Source organism: Castor canadensis, chromosome 13 (genome assembly GCF_047511655.1).
Source record: "Castor canadensis chromosome 13, mCasCan1.hap1v2, whole genome shotgun sequence".
Taxonomy (NCBI): Eukaryota; Metazoa; Chordata; class Mammalia; order Rodentia; family Castoridae; genus Castor; species Castor canadensis.
The window spans coordinates 71,828,435-71,846,484 of record NC_133398.1 but is presented as its reverse complement, the minus strand read 5'-3'; the positions used below and the strand labels follow the sequence as shown (position 1 = coordinate 71,846,484).

At 44.0% G+C, this 18,050-nt stretch overlaps 1 protein-coding gene across 6 annotated transcripts in view; it reads left to right on the top strand.

The window, feature by feature from the left end:
• The window catches only part of Apba1 (amyloid beta precursor protein binding family A member 1), a 205,104-nt gene that overhangs the window by 119,034 nt on the left and 68,020 nt on the right, over positions 1-18,050 (top strand). For all 6 annotated transcript variants that reach the window (XM_074052005.1, XM_074052007.1, XM_074052006.1 and 3 more), the window contains one exon: positions 12,831-14,111. In XM_074052005.1, coding sequence (XP_073908106.1) covers positions 12,900-14,111 — 1,212 coding nt within the window. In that variant the 5' untranslated portion in view covers positions 12,831-12,899. The remainder of the gene's footprint in view (positions 1-12,830; positions 14,112-18,050) is intronic.

Here is an 18,050-nt window from a genome sequence, read left to right as displayed (position 1 = left end):
CTCTCTCTCTCTCTCTCTCTCTCTCTCTCTCTCTCTCTCTCTCTCTCTCTCTCTCTCTCCCTTCCCTCCCTCAGTGCTGGGGAGTCAAATCCAGGGCTCGTGCGCACTAAGAAAGTGCTCTGACACTGAGATACACCTTCAGCCCCTTGGCTCTATATATTCTATAAATTGACTAGCATATTTTTATTCTTATTATTAGTAGTGGCGCATTAACTCATCTAATGTTCACAATAACCCTATGAGGTAGGTGCTATGTTTACTCCCATTTGGAGAAGAGGAAACTGAGGCATAGTAAGGGTAAGTGACCTGCCTAAGGCCATGTAGCTGGTGAGTGTTGGAACTGAGGGTTGAACCCAGGCAGTCTGACTTGATGTGTATCTCAAAGTATCTACCTCTGACTCCATTCCCCAGTCCCTGATGTTTCTTTCCCCTTCCCACCCCTCCTCCAGTCAAACAAAAAGGTTCTTTTTGTTCTTACTTCCCTTGGCTTCTGCAACCCCATTGCCAGTTGCTCCCTTTAAACAACTGGCCCTGCTATTTTCTGCAATAGGGGCCTTGGGTACTAAAGGACAGGGGCAGTGGGTTAGCTGTGGCCATGTCCCCAATGATTGTCTGTGAAGAACACAGAAGGGGAAAGGGAGGGCAAGGCTGAGAGTGATGGAGAAGGGAAAGGGGAGCAGGTGCAGTGACTGGACTCAGGTGTCCAAAGGATCAGAGATGAGGTAACAGTGGTGCAGACTGGTGGAGGCGGGACTATGGAGCAGTTCTCTTGGGAGACTTATGATCAGGCAGTGTATGACCTGGTTCTGAGACATTGACAACCAGGCACCACTCATTTGTTTCTGTTATTCCTAATCTCCTGTTATTTGGGAGAGAAATTCTGATCATTGGAGAGCCTTTTGTTTGTTGGACACAGTGATGGAAGAGGGAGGTGGTACACACTTTGGGAAGAGCTTGAATACAGCTCAATTGTCCTGCAAAAGACAAAGAAAGTTTGGGAGGCACAAAAGGCAGATCTAGAGCTGAACCGACCAAAGTGATCACCATTAGCCATGTGTGTCACTCACTTAAAGTGTGACAATGTATAAAATACACATTGGATTTTGATGACTTAGTAGGAAAAATGTAGACTTTCTCAGTAATATTTCTATATTGGTCACATGTTAAAATAATAATATTTTGGCCATATTAGATAAACTAAAATACATTGCTAAAATTAATTTTAATTTGCCTTTTTTTGTCTTTTTTAATGTGGATACTAGAAAGCTTAAAATTACAAGTGTGGGTCACATAGTATTTTTTTCTGGTCTGTAATGATATAAAAGGGAGGAGCATGAACCACGAAGACTTAGGACTATAGGGGAAAGTTCATGAACACAGGAGACCCTGTGGTGGCGACTGAGAACAGTGTAGGAAAATTAAACCATAAGATTTTGGGAGGGAGGGAAAGGGGTATGATGTGTGATATCATGTCTCACCTTGGTCTTCCTTATGAAATATTCAGTAAAATCTACATTATTTTTTAATAAATCAAATTGAAAAGAGTTTCCTTCAGAAGCTATGCCTTTCTTGTAAGGTCCAAAAGGCTGTATGTCCTAGAAAAGCACATTTGGATTCCACTGGCCTTTCTTTATTTGCAGCCTAAATGAAACTAGTGAACAAGTGAAAAGGGTGGCTGCAGACACACTACCTCCTTACATTCTGATCACTACAGTCAACGATCTCTTAGGGGTTTCCGGATTACCCATGAGTCACGTTCAAGGGAAAGTGGTTTTCAATTGGCCCCACATTACTTTTCTTTCCCTGTTAAGTTTTCACTAATGTTATTGCACTGAGAGAGTGGACTATTTAGGAAGGCTTTGAATCAACATGGGATTTCTGTCTCATCAAATTCAAATTCAAGTCACTTCCATTGTTGCTATCTAATAGTTGCTTAATGAATTTTGTTCTCTGGGAGTTGTGGAGCTGGATGATGAGGGAGTGAACCTTCCAGGATACTGCTGTTTTTAATCTTTGAGGGTAGCTCTTGCATAACAGACTTGAGGTATAACTGAAAAAAATGTTTGAGGATAATGACCAGCATCCCCTATGCCACTTTCCTGAACTGTGAAGAAAAAATAGCTCAGAAACAAGTATTTAATTTGAAGCTTTGTAATTAGGATCACAGCTAACATTCTGGTGGACATTTGGGGAAGGAAAATGCACAGAAAACTTGTGGGAATAGAGAGGAGCAAGTTAACTGACTTTCTAATGAGCCAAATAATTTGTAAAAGTAACAATAGCAGTAAATTTGAGGTGATGTGGTCTCAAAGGAAAGATTTCATTTTAATGAATTACTGTTTAATGTGTCTTTAGCCTGATATTCCTTCTCTAGTCATAGTATGAATTAATGAGCCTCAAAAAATTCACATAAATGAACTGATTTTACAGTCTTAGTACTCTTAACCCTATGGTTCTGTGTATGTGTTTGTCTTTCTGTATGAGAGGTTATCAGGAAAATGGTCTGGATCGATTTTAAAGGATGGTTTAATACCCCTGAACTGATTTTAAAGTATGGTTTAATACCCCTAAACTGAGTATACTGTAGCAACAGACATTATAAATGACATGGGGATAGAAAGGAAGTTGTTTGGGGACATAAAAAGGAATTATAACAGAAAAAAAAATACCAAGTTTCTATAACCCTCAGTAAATTCTGGATTATGAAGATAACATCTGATTTTATACCGGGAGCATTTCACAAAAATTCAGATAGACTTTTAATCTGTTTTCATTTCCAGAGAATATCCCTTGAGTTTTCTATAAAATTTGCAAAATTTCCCCTCTGACTTTCTGTGATTGCCTTAAGCTTATTTCATGTGTTTTATGGGACTCAAAATAATAAATGAATGATTTGATCATTAAAAAAAAGTGTTAGACAAAGAGCTAGACAATAAGGAAATCTACATAAATTTAAATTTTCTCTTTAATCAAAGGCTGGGTTGGGATCAGAGCTTTGTGGTTGGTGCTACTAAATTAATCCAAATAAGTGGGTGAATTAATTTCCATGCCTTGTTAGCATTAACTACAAATTTCAAGGTGGGTGAAGATAATAAACCTGATTCTGTAGTAATCACACAAGTGTCCCTTCATCCAATTGGCCTCTGGCCTGATGTTTCCTCTGTGAGGATGAAAGCTCATGTTAAAGATATTGCCATTGACCAAAAACAATTCTGAAAGCCATCCTTTGGAATTAATTTCAGATCAGAGTCTTTAACGATCCTGGCAGTTGGCAGTTGCATCTCTTCATACTTGAGGGATAGATTTAATATTTGGAAGACATCAAAAAGCATTCACACAGACAGAATTTTTTAAAACATTTATAGATAAATCTTGTAAATAAGGTGAGTGATAAATTTGGACCATACCCTTTGATGTAAAAAAAAGATCAAATACCACTAACTATGACTATAGAATATTGAAAATGATTTGCTGATAACTTCAAAGTTCTAAAATTAACTGTGAAATCAGTTCCAATGTAAGAGTGCCCAAAGTATTTTTGCTCAAAGGCAGTGCCCTTGGAACATGTAAGTTTACAGCCTGCCAAGGTGACTATTCTAAAAGGGATTATACCAATTTAGGCGTTTGTTTAAAAAAATCAATTGTACCGCTTTCTGGGTTCAGTGTAATGTAACAGGAAGAACATGAACAGTGAGAGCCAGATCTCGGTCTATCCCCTTCAGCTCTGAGTGACCTTGGACAGTTTATTTAAGCTGTCTGAGCTTCTGTTTCATAATCAGCAACTGGAGATAATAATTCCCACTGGAACCACTGTGAGGAATAGAAATATAGTATATAAAGCACCCCATACATACTGTGTCTACTTTAGTGTTCTTGATTACTTGATGGATTTGTTTCCACCCAGCCTTATTTCAAAATGTATTAAAAGTAACTTAACTTCATGTTTTCCACCCATTACATATAAAATGGTAATATTAATAAATGTCTCATGTGCTCAAGACATTTATACTAACATTTTGTTAGTTGATTTTCACTTTTAAAAATCTGTTAAATGCTTACTGTGGTGTATGCAGAAAATACAGTAGTAAATGTTGAGTACCACTTACACTATACCAAGCCCTGCTCTAAGTACTTAACTTGCATCATCCTTACAGTAACTCCATGCTGTAGGTGCTATTACTAATCCCACTGTAGAAATGATACAATGGGGTATTCACTATACATTATCCAAAGTCAAAGAGCTAGTAAGTAATAAAACCAGGATTCAGAGTCAGGCATTTTGTCTCCAAAGTCTGTCCCTTCAACTACTGCAATACCTTACTACATGGACTAGATGGTAGGACAATCCTTTAGGGATAGACCTGGTATCTGGAGAATATCAAGATGATAATATATCCTTGGAGGTCAAAACTCAAATATGACTAAATATGACAATACAGTATTGAGAAAAATTTGCTGGTAACTTCAAATCCCATAAATTAACTTTCAAAGTTGTTCCAAAAAATGAGTGGCCAAAATCTTTCATTAAAGTCAATGCTCTTGAGATATATAGTCTACTGAAGCTTGTTGAGAAGGATCAGGACCCACCTACCTGTTCTAGGTAGGTTCTGGAAGGCAAGTTCAGTCCAGCAGGAAGTCTACATCTAAGAAATATGGCAACCATTAACAAGTGGCCACCTAGACAAGCCACTGGCACCCTTGATCCAGAAAATGAGACGTTAATGAGGCAGATGACACTGGGCAGTCTGTCTACAGGGGAAGTAACTGAATCACTGGATGTGAAATCAGGGGCTAGATGCTGATCCTACAGTGAAGGACAAAGCTAGGACTAAAGTTAGGATTGAATAGAACCTGCAAATGGGCTGAGCCTGAAGAGACAGAATAGGGCAACGAAAGAGGCTTAGGTGGCTTTGCTCCGGAGAAGGCAGAGGTGTGCAGACAGAAACCCAGGCAGACCTTTTATGCTCATTAGACTTCCTGTGTGGATTTCCTGAATGTCATGTAGCCCTTGGAGAGGCCGAGCTATGCAGCCAGGAAGACATACTGGGACTCCGTGAAGGACTTCCTGTTAAGGTGTCACCGTTCATGGCGTTTACTATAGCTGTACTATGTAGTGTTTTACATTTGTTTTTAAGTGGACTATTACTTATGTATTTGTCATCATCTGCTAATATGATACTTTAGATATCAGGACCCATTAGGAAGTAGATGAGGCACACAAATCAGGTAACATGTAGAAAGGCAATTTTTTTGGAGTTATTGGGGTTTGAACTCAAGGCCTTGAACTTTCCAGGCAGATGCTTGGAAAGCATAACTTGAGCCTTAGTTATTTTTTTTAATAGAGCCTTTCATTTATACCCAGGCTGGTCTGGACTGAGATCCAAATCCCATGTAGCCGGGATGACAGGTGCGTGCCACCATTCCCAGGGTTTTATTGGTTGACATAGGGTCTTATAAGCTTTTTCCCCCAGGCTGGCCTCCAACTTTGATCCTCCCGACCTCTGCCTCCTGGGTAGCTAGGATTTCAGGGGGCCATGATCAGCTGGAAAAAGGCAGTTTAATAGGAGGACTATTTACAAAGCTTTTGCCTGAAGGGAGGGAAAGGAGCCATCATGTGAAGTCACGTGACTACACTCTATCTAGCAGAGATGTTGCCTGCCAGAGGTGATCTTACAGGGAGGAAACTGGGAGAACAAATATCCCAACCACAGACTCCTCCCTCTCTGGTATCTCACCAGGGCTCACAATTGGGCAAACCCAAATGAAAGATACAGAACCAGAGAGCTTTTGATGCAAAGAAGCCAGTTCTGCAGGACACAGACCAGGCAGAAGGTTTAGAGTGGATCTGGAGAGGAAACTGAAGATGTGCAGCTTTATGTTTATTTAAGCTGGTCAAGGGCACAGCCTTGAAGTCCAACCACAGAGACCTTACTGTTGTTGACATTTAGCCATTCAGCAAACACTTCTTGGGTTTAGGTAATCACCCCACTGGGAAAACATTACCAGACAGTCTAAGGTCTGCCAGGCCATGCCTCACAATCACAGGCACAAAGATATTAGGGGAAACAAAAAAATATTTTGTTGAGGCCAGACATTCCTGTGTCAGGAGGGCTTTTATTAACCTGTGAGCTATTTAAAATGGAAATGATCTTAGGAAGGAGAAATGTGCTCAGTATCCATCTTTTGGCTCCCATTATTACTAAATTTAATTTCCAAATGAATAGAAGGAAATGAAGCTGTAATGAACTTTAGTCTCTATGTCTAGCTTTTATGTTTAAAAGAGCTGAAGATTCTACAACAAAATTAGAAATAAGGGCAAAATAGTTTCTGCTGTGTATTGAGGGGGTGGGGAGAGGGAGGGGGCGGAGTGGGTGGTAAGGGAGGGGGTGGGGGCAGGAGGGAGAAATGAACCAAGCCTTGTATGCACATATGAATAGTAAAAGAAAAATGAAAAAAAAAAAACCCAATTTAAAAGTAAATAAATAAATAAATGAAAAAAAAAAAGCTGAAGATTCAAGTGGGTTTCTTGGTGTTCTTTGGACACCTTAGAAGATGTTTCACAGTTGATCTAACTTATGGAAGGAAGGAAATTTTAAATGGTAGGGAACACTTGGATATTTTTACCCTCTCATACTTTCTTTTTTATGAGAAACATTTATCTCTCAGCCTATACAAGATGTGTGTGTGTACTGCATCCAGGGCATAACCTGTGTAGCAACCACATTTGTTTGATACTATGAACATTAGCAAACTACCATAGTCTCAGGGTCCTAGGCTGCCCCCCCACTGGCTGGGTGGAGTAGCATATGTACAGGTGGTTAGGACATGCTGCAGGAAAGACAAGCTAACACATGCTAAAGTCCATGGGAGGTGATTGTGAAAGCATTGAGTCTGCCAAGGCTTGTTGAGGACCAGGATCCACCCACCTGTGCTGTGGAGGCAAGTTCAAGTGCAAGTGTGGGTGAAAGTTCAGTCAGCAGGCAATCTAGCATCTCAGAGATAAAAAAGCTTAAATATACACATATAAAATATTTTACATAAATGGAATAATATTACTTATCCTAGCTCTTTTAAGGGTGAATATAGCTAGAACAGACTTTTGTCTTCTTTTTCAATTTTTCCTCCTTCCTCCACCTTCATGCATTTTCCTTACATGTGTATTTACTAACAACTACCCCTGACAACACACACACACACACACACACACACACCCTCTGTGTTAACAATCTGGTATGATTTCTTTTGCTCCTTTTTGCCTTCTATTCCGTCCTCAGTCTTCTTCTAAAACGCCTTCCAAATGTGTTAAAAGGGCCAGTCTGTTGGAAATTCTCATCAACAACTAAAGGAAAGATCAACAAAAGTAATTCGCAGCCTCCGCTTCTGTGAGGAGGCAGATACATCATCAGATACCTGGATTCAGCTGCTGAATCCTGAGACGCTTCATCCTAAATGGTGCACTGTGGTGGCAGTCCCTCCTTTTGTTCACCTTTTCCAGCCAGGCTGTGGAAGTAGGGGCCAGAAAGCCACCTATGCTTCCCTACTGGCAGTTCAGTCTGGAAGCCCTCTTCCTGCAGTACCCCTCTTCATGCTGTGTGAGTGCCCCTGGAGGGGCCTTTCCTTCCTGTGTCATTCAGCTTTTTCAGATAGAGAGGGAGGGGTTTTCTTCAACCAGCTGTTCCTCCTCCTGTTGCTCCAGCCTCCAGAGACACATGAGTCATCGCCCAGGACACGACTGGATGGTTGACACTGCTCTCCAGGGCCTTAGCTCCCAAGATGCTGCTGAGCTCATGAAATCCAGAGCTGTAGAACAGTGACACTTAAAAGGATCCACGAGGTGATGCAACTGTTGTCATTGTCTTAACTCTAAGCTCCTTCAGTGTCTTGACCACATTTCTATTTCGAATTTAACTCTGGGTATTATAACCATTACAGCTGTCTGCCCTTGAAGGCTGGGACTGTGTTTTAGAAACGTGAATTCCCTTTGCCCTGCCCCTACCTAGTATTTGTTCAATAAAGGCTAATTGGTTCAACACACTCAAGTGTAGGAGAATGTTGACCCGCTATCATCCTTTGGGGCCTCAAACATCAGAAGAGGGCGAAGGTGGTTGCAATGGGTGGATGAGGGCAGCAAAGACTCAAGATGAAAAGAAGAAATGAGTATTCTCCAAAGGCCAATCATACCAGTGTCTAGGAGGCCCCAGCTATTGGGTGAGAGAGGGAGGGGATGGAAATTTTTTTTCTTTTTTTACCAACTATACTTGGCATCGGAGGATCTGCAATATATGACAAGCTCTCTTTTCTCAAGGACTTCATATTTCTAAATAATTATTACCCAGAGTGACAGGAGAAATGGATGAGCTAGATAAATTAGAGAGAGAGATAGATAGACATAGGTACATAGATAGAGTACAGTGGGAAGGGAAGGGCTATCAAGATTTATCCTAAACTCCATAGGATGCCACTCCTTGAAATAAAACTCACACCTTTAACCATGGTGGCTAAACTCTGCCCAACTCAGCCCCTGTCCTTCTCTCCATCCTCATCTCCCAACTCACTTTCCCTTACTCCACACCTGCCCACAGATATTGATCCTGTCCTTTGTCACCTTGAGGCTCTCAGATCTTTAGAAGACAGACTTCAACATTCAGACTTTAGCTAAATGCCAGGTCCTCTTGTGAATGTCCTCATAAGCCCTTCTCTTCACTTTCTACCCCATCACCCTACTGTATACTCTTGAAAATGTTCCACTGTGACGTCATCGTGTTTACTACCTTATGTAATTACTGTCTTTCTCCCTCTTCTGTCCCTCCATCTTCACCATACCTGAGAAGGAGGGCCTTCTGAAATTCGGGAGCCTTCTCTGGCTTAGCTACTGCTTGGCCCCAATGCCTAGGACATGGCCTGGAGGCCGGCACCTAACAGATATTAATCAAGTATAAACTTGCTATGGGATGAAAAGCAAAAGTCACCAAGGAACATTATAGGTAAAAATTATCCCACGAACAGGGAAGACAGTTAGGGACAGCACCAGGACTTCAAGCTGCTGAAACACAAACACAGTGTAAAGAGCAGAGATGGAGCTGGAGAAGTGAAGGGCCTGGACAAGAGTAGAACTGAAGAGCCCAGACTCCCAAGCTAAAGAGCAGAGATCCAACACCAATGTCATCTCTTACCAGGGTGTAACCTGAAAATGACCTAACCTCCCCATGCCTCCCTTTCTTCATTTCTAGAAAAGCATGCTTCATCAGAGCAGTGTGAGGGTCAAGTTATGTGGCAGATGCCTAATGGTGCCTGCTACACAGCCAGCTAAGCTTTTGTACTATTCACTAGTGGGGAGTCACCGAAGGTGTGAGGAGCATGGTGATGGTTCAGATTTGTGTTACAGAAAGATCTTCAGGTTGACAGTGTGGAGGCCAGGGGGTGGGCAGAGAAATCAGTGAAGGAAACAAACTGTGTGGGCACGATAAACCCAGACAAGGGAGGGGAGGGAGACCTAGCTGAGGGTTAATAAAGCAGTGATTCACTCATCAGTTTGGGGAAGTAGGTGAGGGAAGGTGACGATTCCTTAGGTGGCTGGTGGTGCCACAGGAAACCCAGGAGCAGGGGCAGGTTTGGGAGTCAGGATGGGGAGGGAGAGTGAAGAGCTATCATTTCTTCAACTATGGCTGGTTAAGCTCCAGCTAGAGCTGCCAAGCAAGAAAATCCCACATCTTCTTGATCATGATACAGTGCTAACAGCCTGTGTTCGCTTTTGTTGCTGTGACAAAATACCAGAGAAAATCACCTTGAAGAAGGAAAGATTTGGGGTCCTGGTCTCAGAGGTTTCAGTCTATGGTGGGTTGTCTCCATTGCTATCGGTCTGTGATGAGGCAGAATATCATGGCAGAAAGAGAATGGAGGACCAAAATTGCTCACCTCAAGGTATCCAGGAAACAGGGCAAGACAGGAAAGCACCAGCGAAAAGGTGTATCTTTCTAGGGCACACCCTCAATGGCCCACTTCTCCCAACTTCCACTCTCAATAATGCCATCAAACTCTAAATCCAGTCATGGGTTAATCTATCCATGAAGTCAGAGCCCTCATGATCCAGTAACTTCTCAAAAGCCCCAGCTGGGAACACTGCTGCATTGGAACTAAGACTTCAACAATGAGACTTTCTTTTTTGGGGGTGGGGGAGAGGAACCTCATATCCGAACCACAACACATGCTTAGCACCATACTTAATAAAAGCACTTAATGTTAGTGCTCCATGGCTACTGGTTATAATTTGTACTTTTGAAGCAAATGGAATCACTGGGGCAAAAGCTATGCTACTTTTGGGAGACAGATTTTGCCATACTGCTTCTCAAAAAGGTGTACAATACTCCAACAATAACCTGTGGGATTCTTTAAAAACAATCTCAGTGGACATTTTTTCTTAATAAATACCACCCCCAAAGTTGCCAGGGTAAAGGGACCAGTCCTCTCTTGCTTCAGCTGCTTCCTTAGAAAGTGCTAGTTGCTTTTGTCCTGGGGAAACCCCTCAAGACAATGTCTGTTATTTGTTAACACGCTGCAGTATCACACACTGTTTTGAAACTACAATGGTGGATGAAGTATGAGTGCTGTATGAACAAGTATTCCCCCAAGGTTTGAGGAGCGGGAAACCACTTAGTAAAGAAACAGCGCTACTGTACCAAAACTACATTATTTTAACAGTATTTTTCCCCAAAAAAACTTTCTTTACCATGATTTAGTGTATGTACCTGCACAAAGTGCTGTTTCCTTTGAGTCAATACATGATTTATGAGGGCACCAATTACTGGTCAGGTATGATTTTTAACCTAAAACAAATTAAAATTTCTTTCAATACATATGTCAGTAGGAGAAAAAGGCCTTTTCACTGAAGACAGTTCTACATAAGATAATCACGAGTTATTAGCCATTCAGGTGTTTCGTATGGTTGTTGCTGTGTTTCTAACATTGACCACACACAGCTAAGATGCCTGATGGGCAGGAGTACCAGGGAAGTCTGTGGTATTCCCCTCTGTGAACAATTACCATGTGTTCGTCAGACTTAGATTTGTACCCTAAGGAGTCAGTATACCTCTCATCCAGTTTGTGTCAGTTATTTCTAGAGAGTCCTTATAAAGGAAACTTAGATACACTGTTCCTGTCTACATGTTCTATTGTATTGAATATTGATATTTTCCATAATCCACTGGAAGCCACTTAACCAGGTCACCTTCAGCCCAACACTTGTCTCTTCTGTTCAGAACCTTAACCTTCTTTCACTGTCTGGATGATGACTTAGATATTTTGGGGAAACTTTCTTATACTCCATCCACAGTCACTGTGTTCAGGGGTTAATGAAAGGAGGCCACGCTTCTTCAAAAGAGACTGGGTCTTATTTGTATGAAGTAGGATACTTTTCAAGTAGGGAAGTAATAAGGTTTATTTGTGTTTGGTAAACCATGAGTGTTTTTTTCTAGTGAGTTTTAGTCAGGGGCGAATCCATCAAAGAATGGGGGGGTACATGGTTGTTCTATATGAAGGTAAAAGTGGTAGCTCCAAAATGGCTTCCTTTTCTTCTTGGCCTGTCATAAATGTTGAAAGGACATTGCTGTGGTTGTGGTAAAGGAGTACAGTGCATGCCAATATTAGAGTGAGTCAGATGTCTCTGGTCTTCCTGAAGTTGTCTGCTATTATGTTTAAGAGCTCACTTCCCATCCATTTGCCCTTTTGTAAAATGGACTCACCAAAAAGACACAATGAAAGAAGTTCACACATACTGTTGAACTCATTTACCACAGGTGTTTGGAAACCCTAGGGATCCTGGCTATTTTCTTTATTTTGTGTCTATTTCCATATGCCTTGTGCACAGATTATACTATAAAGTTATTTTATGACAAGAAGAATTGATAGTTGGAACCAAATCTCTCTCTCTAGAAATAGGCAGAGACCTACCCCACCCAAGCTTTCCAAAAAAAAAAAATTAGCCATTGTAATCTAGTTCCAGCTGTAATGGCAATCATAGGATTTTAGATGTGGGGAAGGTATTGAAACCAGCTAGTTAGTGCTTCTTTAATGTATTTGTCAGATCTCTGGCATCTTGGGTGAAAAAAAGCATTTCCTGGTCAAACAAGTTAGGGAAACCCTGCATTTGTATCTTTCTCCCCAATGAAAACTCAACTGTAGCTCAGCACTTCCCAAACTTATTTGGCCATGGATTCCTTTTTTCCCTCTGTAATAGCAGTTAAGATCCTACATGCAGGAAAAGAATTCAGTCTTTTCGTGGTGGTCCAGAAAGCTTATGAGAGGTGACAGAGCCAGAAATGACTGGCCCAGACCCTGTTGATAGTCTCCTTCAGAAAGGGTGCATACTTCTATTGACAGCAAATGGCTTCAAAAAGACTTCAAGAATATTTTTCATTAACATTTAAAGTATTGCTTTTAAAGTATCTAGAATCCTAGCTTAATTTAGAGAATTATTCTTCAGCAGATGGAAAATGTGCCAGTTGGCCCATTCAATGAGTAGTAAGCTATTCATATACATCAGAAATGGAACCTGAATTATATGCACAGTGGCGCCAGAACGCTCCTGGAGCTCTCAGTCTGAGGGTTGGGGAAGGGAGCATGCAATAAGCAATTAAATAAATCGATATGTAATTACAAATTATGACACGTGCATGAGCTACCTACTGTCAGATTGAGCTTAAATTTGCAGTCTTTTTTTAATTGACCGACATTCACAAGGGGATCAATAGCAGCTGTTTTTGTGGTTCTCTTGCTGTTCAGCTCATGACTACAGTTTGAACCACGCAATAGCCTCTCCCTTCTTGTTTTTCCAGGGCAGTGGAGAAAAATGAGAGCGCAGTGAGCCAACCCAGCCTGTCTCCCAGCCTTCCCCGACGCCCACCATGAACCACTTGGAGGGCTCCGCGGAGGTGGAGGTGACCGACGAGGCGGCAGGCGGGGAGGTGAATGAGTCGGTCGAGGCCGACCTGGAGCACCCCGAAGTGGAGGAGGAGCAGCAGCAGCAGCCACCGCACCAGCCGCAGCCGCACTACGCGGGTCGGCACCCGCGCGGGCGTGCCATAGAGGACCTCCGCGCGCAGCAGGGACAGCAGGAGGAGGAGGAGCGCGGGGAGTGCCTGGCACGTTCCGCCAGCACCGAGAGCGGCTTCCACAATCACACGGACACCGCCGAGGGCGACGTGATCGCCGCGGCCCACGACGGCTACGATGCGGAGCGCGCGCAGGACCCCGAGGACGAGAGCGCGTACGCCGTGCAGTACCGGCCCGAGGCCGAGGAGTACACGGAGCAGGCGGAGGCCGAGCACGCGGAGGCCACGCACCGCCGCGCGCTGCCCAACCACCTGCACTTCCACTCGCTGGAGCACGAGGAGGCCATGAACGCGGCCTACTCGGGCTACGTCTACACGCACCGGCTCTTTCACCGCGGCGAGGACGAGCCCTACGCCGAGCCCTACGCCGACTACGGCGGCCTCCAGGAGCACGTGTATGAGGAGATCGGGGACGCGCCCGAGCTGGACGCGCGCGATGGCCTGCGGCTCTACGAGCAGGAGCGCGACGAGGCGGCCGCGTACCGCCAAGAGGCCCTGGGCGCGCGGCTGCACCACTACGACGAGCGCTCAGATGGCGAGTCCGACAGCCCCGAGAAGGAGGCCGAGTTCGCGCCCTATCCGCGCATGGACAGTTACGAGCAGGAGGAGGACATTGACCAGATCGTGGCCGAGGTGAAGCAAAGCATGAGCTCGCAGAGCCTCGACAAAGCGGCCGAGGACATGCCCGAGGCTGAGCAGGACCTGGAGCGCGCCCCTACCCCGGGCGGGGGTCGCCCCGACAGCCCTGGGCTGCAGCCACCCGCGGGGCAACAGCGGGCAGCAGGCCCCGCGGGCAGTGGCGAGGCGGGGCAGCGGTACAGCAAGGAGAAGAGGGAGGCCATCTCGCTGGCCATCAAAGATATCAAGGAAGCCATCGAGGAGGTGAAAACCAGGACCATCCGTTCGCCTTACACCCCCGACGAGCCCAAAGAGCCCATCTGGGTCATGCGCCAGGATATTAGCCCCACCAGGGACTGTGACGACCAGAGGCCCATGGATGGAGATGTAAGTATGCGGGGACTGGCTGGCCCCCGTTGCATGCTTGGGGGAGGGGAGAGGGGAGGTCTGTGGCCTTGTATTGGAAAGCAACTTTATGGATACATGGTGCATGGAGACGCTAAGACCTTTCCACGGTAACCCTCAGAAATAGCTTTGCACTCATCCTCTGAGGGAAGTGCCAGAAAGAGGGAGTTAACCCGATCTGTAACCCTGTGCTTCCTAAACTCTACAGAAGGGCTTGCTGAGATACTCGGGTACCTGGCCCCTCAAAAGGTTTGGGGAGGTGGTGGGGAGTCTGAAAATTTATATCTAATGACAAATAAAAATCAAGGCCAATGTGCCGGTGGAGTGGCTCGAGTGGTAGAATGCCTGCCTAGCAAGCGTGAGGCCCTGAGTTCTAACATCAGTACCGCCAAAAATGATGGAGGCCGGATTGAGCAGAGAGAGACTGCCTTGGGAGAGATATTTGAAGAGGGGAGAAGTGCTATTCCTTTGGGGAACGGGGGTTGTAGATAGGAGAACCTTTGGCCATAAATCTGCAAGAGTTCCTAGGTAAGGCAAAGGATATTCAGAGCAGCGTTTCAGTTTGAGACCAGCCTGTTCTCAGGAGGGGGCTGTGTACTGGCCAAAGTTCAGACACCCAAGGGAAGGAGAGAAGTTTGACCAAAGTCAGAGTAACAAGCACTTTGTTCTGATTAATCAGCAGTTCAGCCGGTCATTACGAGGGAAAACATAGGTGTTTGCAAAGTCTGTGTCTGGTCTTGTGAATGAACAGGGGATCCTGAAGTCTTACCGAAGACATTTGGGGAAGTTTCTTTGCAGCCTTTTCCAGAGCACACAAGGGTGGGGGAGTTTCTTAGCCTCTCTTTTTTTTCTAAAATGGTAAAACTCAAAGGTCCTCCTTGTCACTAACAGGTCACAGGCCTCTGGTCACAGAACCACAGTTGGAGAACTGCGAGAAAGCCTTCCCTTAATGATTTAGGACAAGCTTTGTAGCCTTTTGGGAGGGAATCATGGGAATTCTTGAGCCCTGTCCTTCCAGGGGTTTCTCCAGTTTGTTTGCTTATTTGTTTCACCCATCCTGTGCCTCACCTGGGTTTCAGTAAGCCCTTAATCATCACTCCTGATGGTACCAGGGCATCCTTCCACTTCACCGAAGACGTGATTTTCCACTTAAACTCAAATTGTGTTTTATTGCGAAGGGCTACACAAGGTGATTGCTGCCTCTGTCAGCATTTTATTTTCCATTTTTGGAAATCTGATAACAGGGCAAGCATGGGCATCACAGTCTGTTCAAAATAAATCAAGAAGACTAACCTTTGCCCTTCTACCTGGCTATGAAGATTCCATCTGCTCCAACTCTCACTTTTCCATTCTCTTGAGTAATTTTTAAGCGGTTTCATTTAAAAAATGGAGCTTGGAGTAAGAGAAGGGTGAAGAGGTTAAATTCAATTTCATTTATTTCTGCATTTATGAGTGTGCCATCTTTGAGTTAGGATTCATTATTGGAATCTGTTTGTGCATTTTAGTAATATGTAAAGGAGTGTGCAGGTCAAAGCCATAGCCTTCATCTCCGGTTTCAGTAACAGTCATTATTGGCTAACAGCTGATGAAATTGCTATGGCACCTTTTGAGGAGCAGGTGGTAACGGTTAAGGGAGACAACTGCATTCTCCCCAGCAAGGGGGCAGCACTGGGGCAGTTCAGACAAGCCTAGTATAGCTCCTGCTGTGTAGGGTTGAGTCAGTTAAAAACAGGCGCACTCAACGGACCACTCCCCTTGACCTCCAGCAGTCTCCAGGTTTCTCACCGACAGGAGGGATTGTAGTAAGCATTTTGCAAATGAGGTGGAAACGGAGCAGCTTTTCAAAAATAGGGAGCGGGCAATAGGCTAGAAACTTAGAAAGCCGTCAGCAGCTTCTAGAAGCTGCCAGAGTATTTGTTCCGGGTTCTGGCCTCTTTCATTAGCCTCCCCAGGTGCCACGGGCTCCTTGAAATGCCCTGCTAACCACGTGGCCCTGAAGCGTCAAGATGAACCTCCAGCACATCCAACAGTAGGGTCAGGGTGGTTCTTAGACATTTAGCTAGCAGGACAATTTAGCCCTCTGGCACAATGTTTCATTCCGGGGAACTAACGATAGAATATTGAATGGTGTTTTAGGAACCTATAGTGTCAGAAAATCAACTTGGATGCTAAGGAATTGGTGAGTCAGGCTTAGTGGGTTATGAATAGTTAATTGGCAGCAAAACCAAAAACCTGTGCTATAAAATCCTCCCCCGGTCATTTTTAAGCCATTTGAATCTGAGGGTTGCGTTTATTCGGCATGCCATATTTATAGGAAATACCTTCGTGTACTATCCTTTAAGGTATTATTCTACTTCAGCATCAAAAAAATATTTATGGAATGTTTACCCATGCTGTTGTACAAAATGGAAAGGTGCTGTTAAAAGTAGTGTGACCTGCATTGGGGTGGGGGAACATTTGTTAAAATGCAAAGTATTGTTCTTCCTTTCCAAATCTGAATACCTGAGGTAGAGCTCAGTGTTCTGGGGTTTGGTTTGGCTTTATAAATGCTTCCGGGGAGTCTTCACAAGTGAAAGGATAAGAACCACTGATTTAAGGAAAAAAAAAAATCAGTATTATATCTAGGCAGTTTCCACATGAAAGGGCTGCAGACTTGAGACTCAGCCAGATCCATGTGGGCACAGAGAGAGTTTTAGGAAAAGGGGCTTTCCATGTGACATGGTCAGCAGACTGAAGAAGTAGCCCTTGAAAAATGGCAAGATCAGAAACTGCAGTGGCACAGATAGAGATCAAGACTGCCTGTGAGACCACTCGCCAGACAATTGCTAGTCGGTAAATCTGCTTTTAACCCCACTTTTAATTCCCTGAGCATTGGTGCTGTACATGTGGAGCAAACTGGCATTTATTGCTGGTACAGAATGGGACGACAGAAAGGCTCAACCACAAGAACTTACTGAATGTACAGAAGCTCAGCACTGAGTGAAAATAAGTCACAGACATGCAATTTGCTTGTAGCAAGGAGTTTCCATTTTCCAGGTTCATGTCTGAGAACTTCCTTCCAACCCCTTTCTTAGAAAATATCGATAGTGAATGGCCCATTCTGAAAAGCTCCCTGCTTACGCAGGCAATGAAACCATGCAGAGCGGAGAACAGTCACAGTACAGTCAAGAGATTGACTTTAGCAAGCACACAGCACGTGTTGGAAGGTTTGGGCTACTGTGAGTGGCGTGGTGTGTTACGCCGCCTGAAATGGTGTTACCTCTGCTGTCTCATAAAACTACAATAAAATGATAATAAAGTAACAAAAGAAGAAGGATGGAGGAAACAGCAGAAGATGAGAGCAATAAAATGTTAAAAATTTTGGTAACTGTACTAGACATATTAGTGCTCTCCAGAATTTGTGTTCTCTTTCAAGTATAGACAAGATCGAACTTCCTCATCCTCTGGAAACTTCTAGAGGACATGGCCAGTGATGTGTAAGCACTGAAATGTGCTGCTTTCAGGCAACACACCTGGAAGCCTCATGATAGGATGGTGGAGTCATCAAATGATGGCCCCTCTGAGCACAGCATGGGTCCTGGGTGACCATAGTGAACAGGGTTCCCTGCTGACCCATGTGGGACTGATACAACTTTGGTCATGTTAAGCCACAGGGATTTGGGGTGATGATGGTTTGTTACCATATCATAGCTGGTCAATCCTGAATAATACACTGATGAGGTCTCAGTTTCCTCTTTTCTACCAAGTATTTGTAAGGAATTGGACTCTAGAGTCCCTAGCAAGGCTCAGGAACTTGAAACACCAGATACCTCAGGTGGCAGGGGGTATGCAGACGTGACTGAAAAAAGTAAAAGGATTGCTTGAAAGGTAACCATAGGAGACATTAGACTCCCTTCTCCAACCTATGAAGTCAAGTGACTG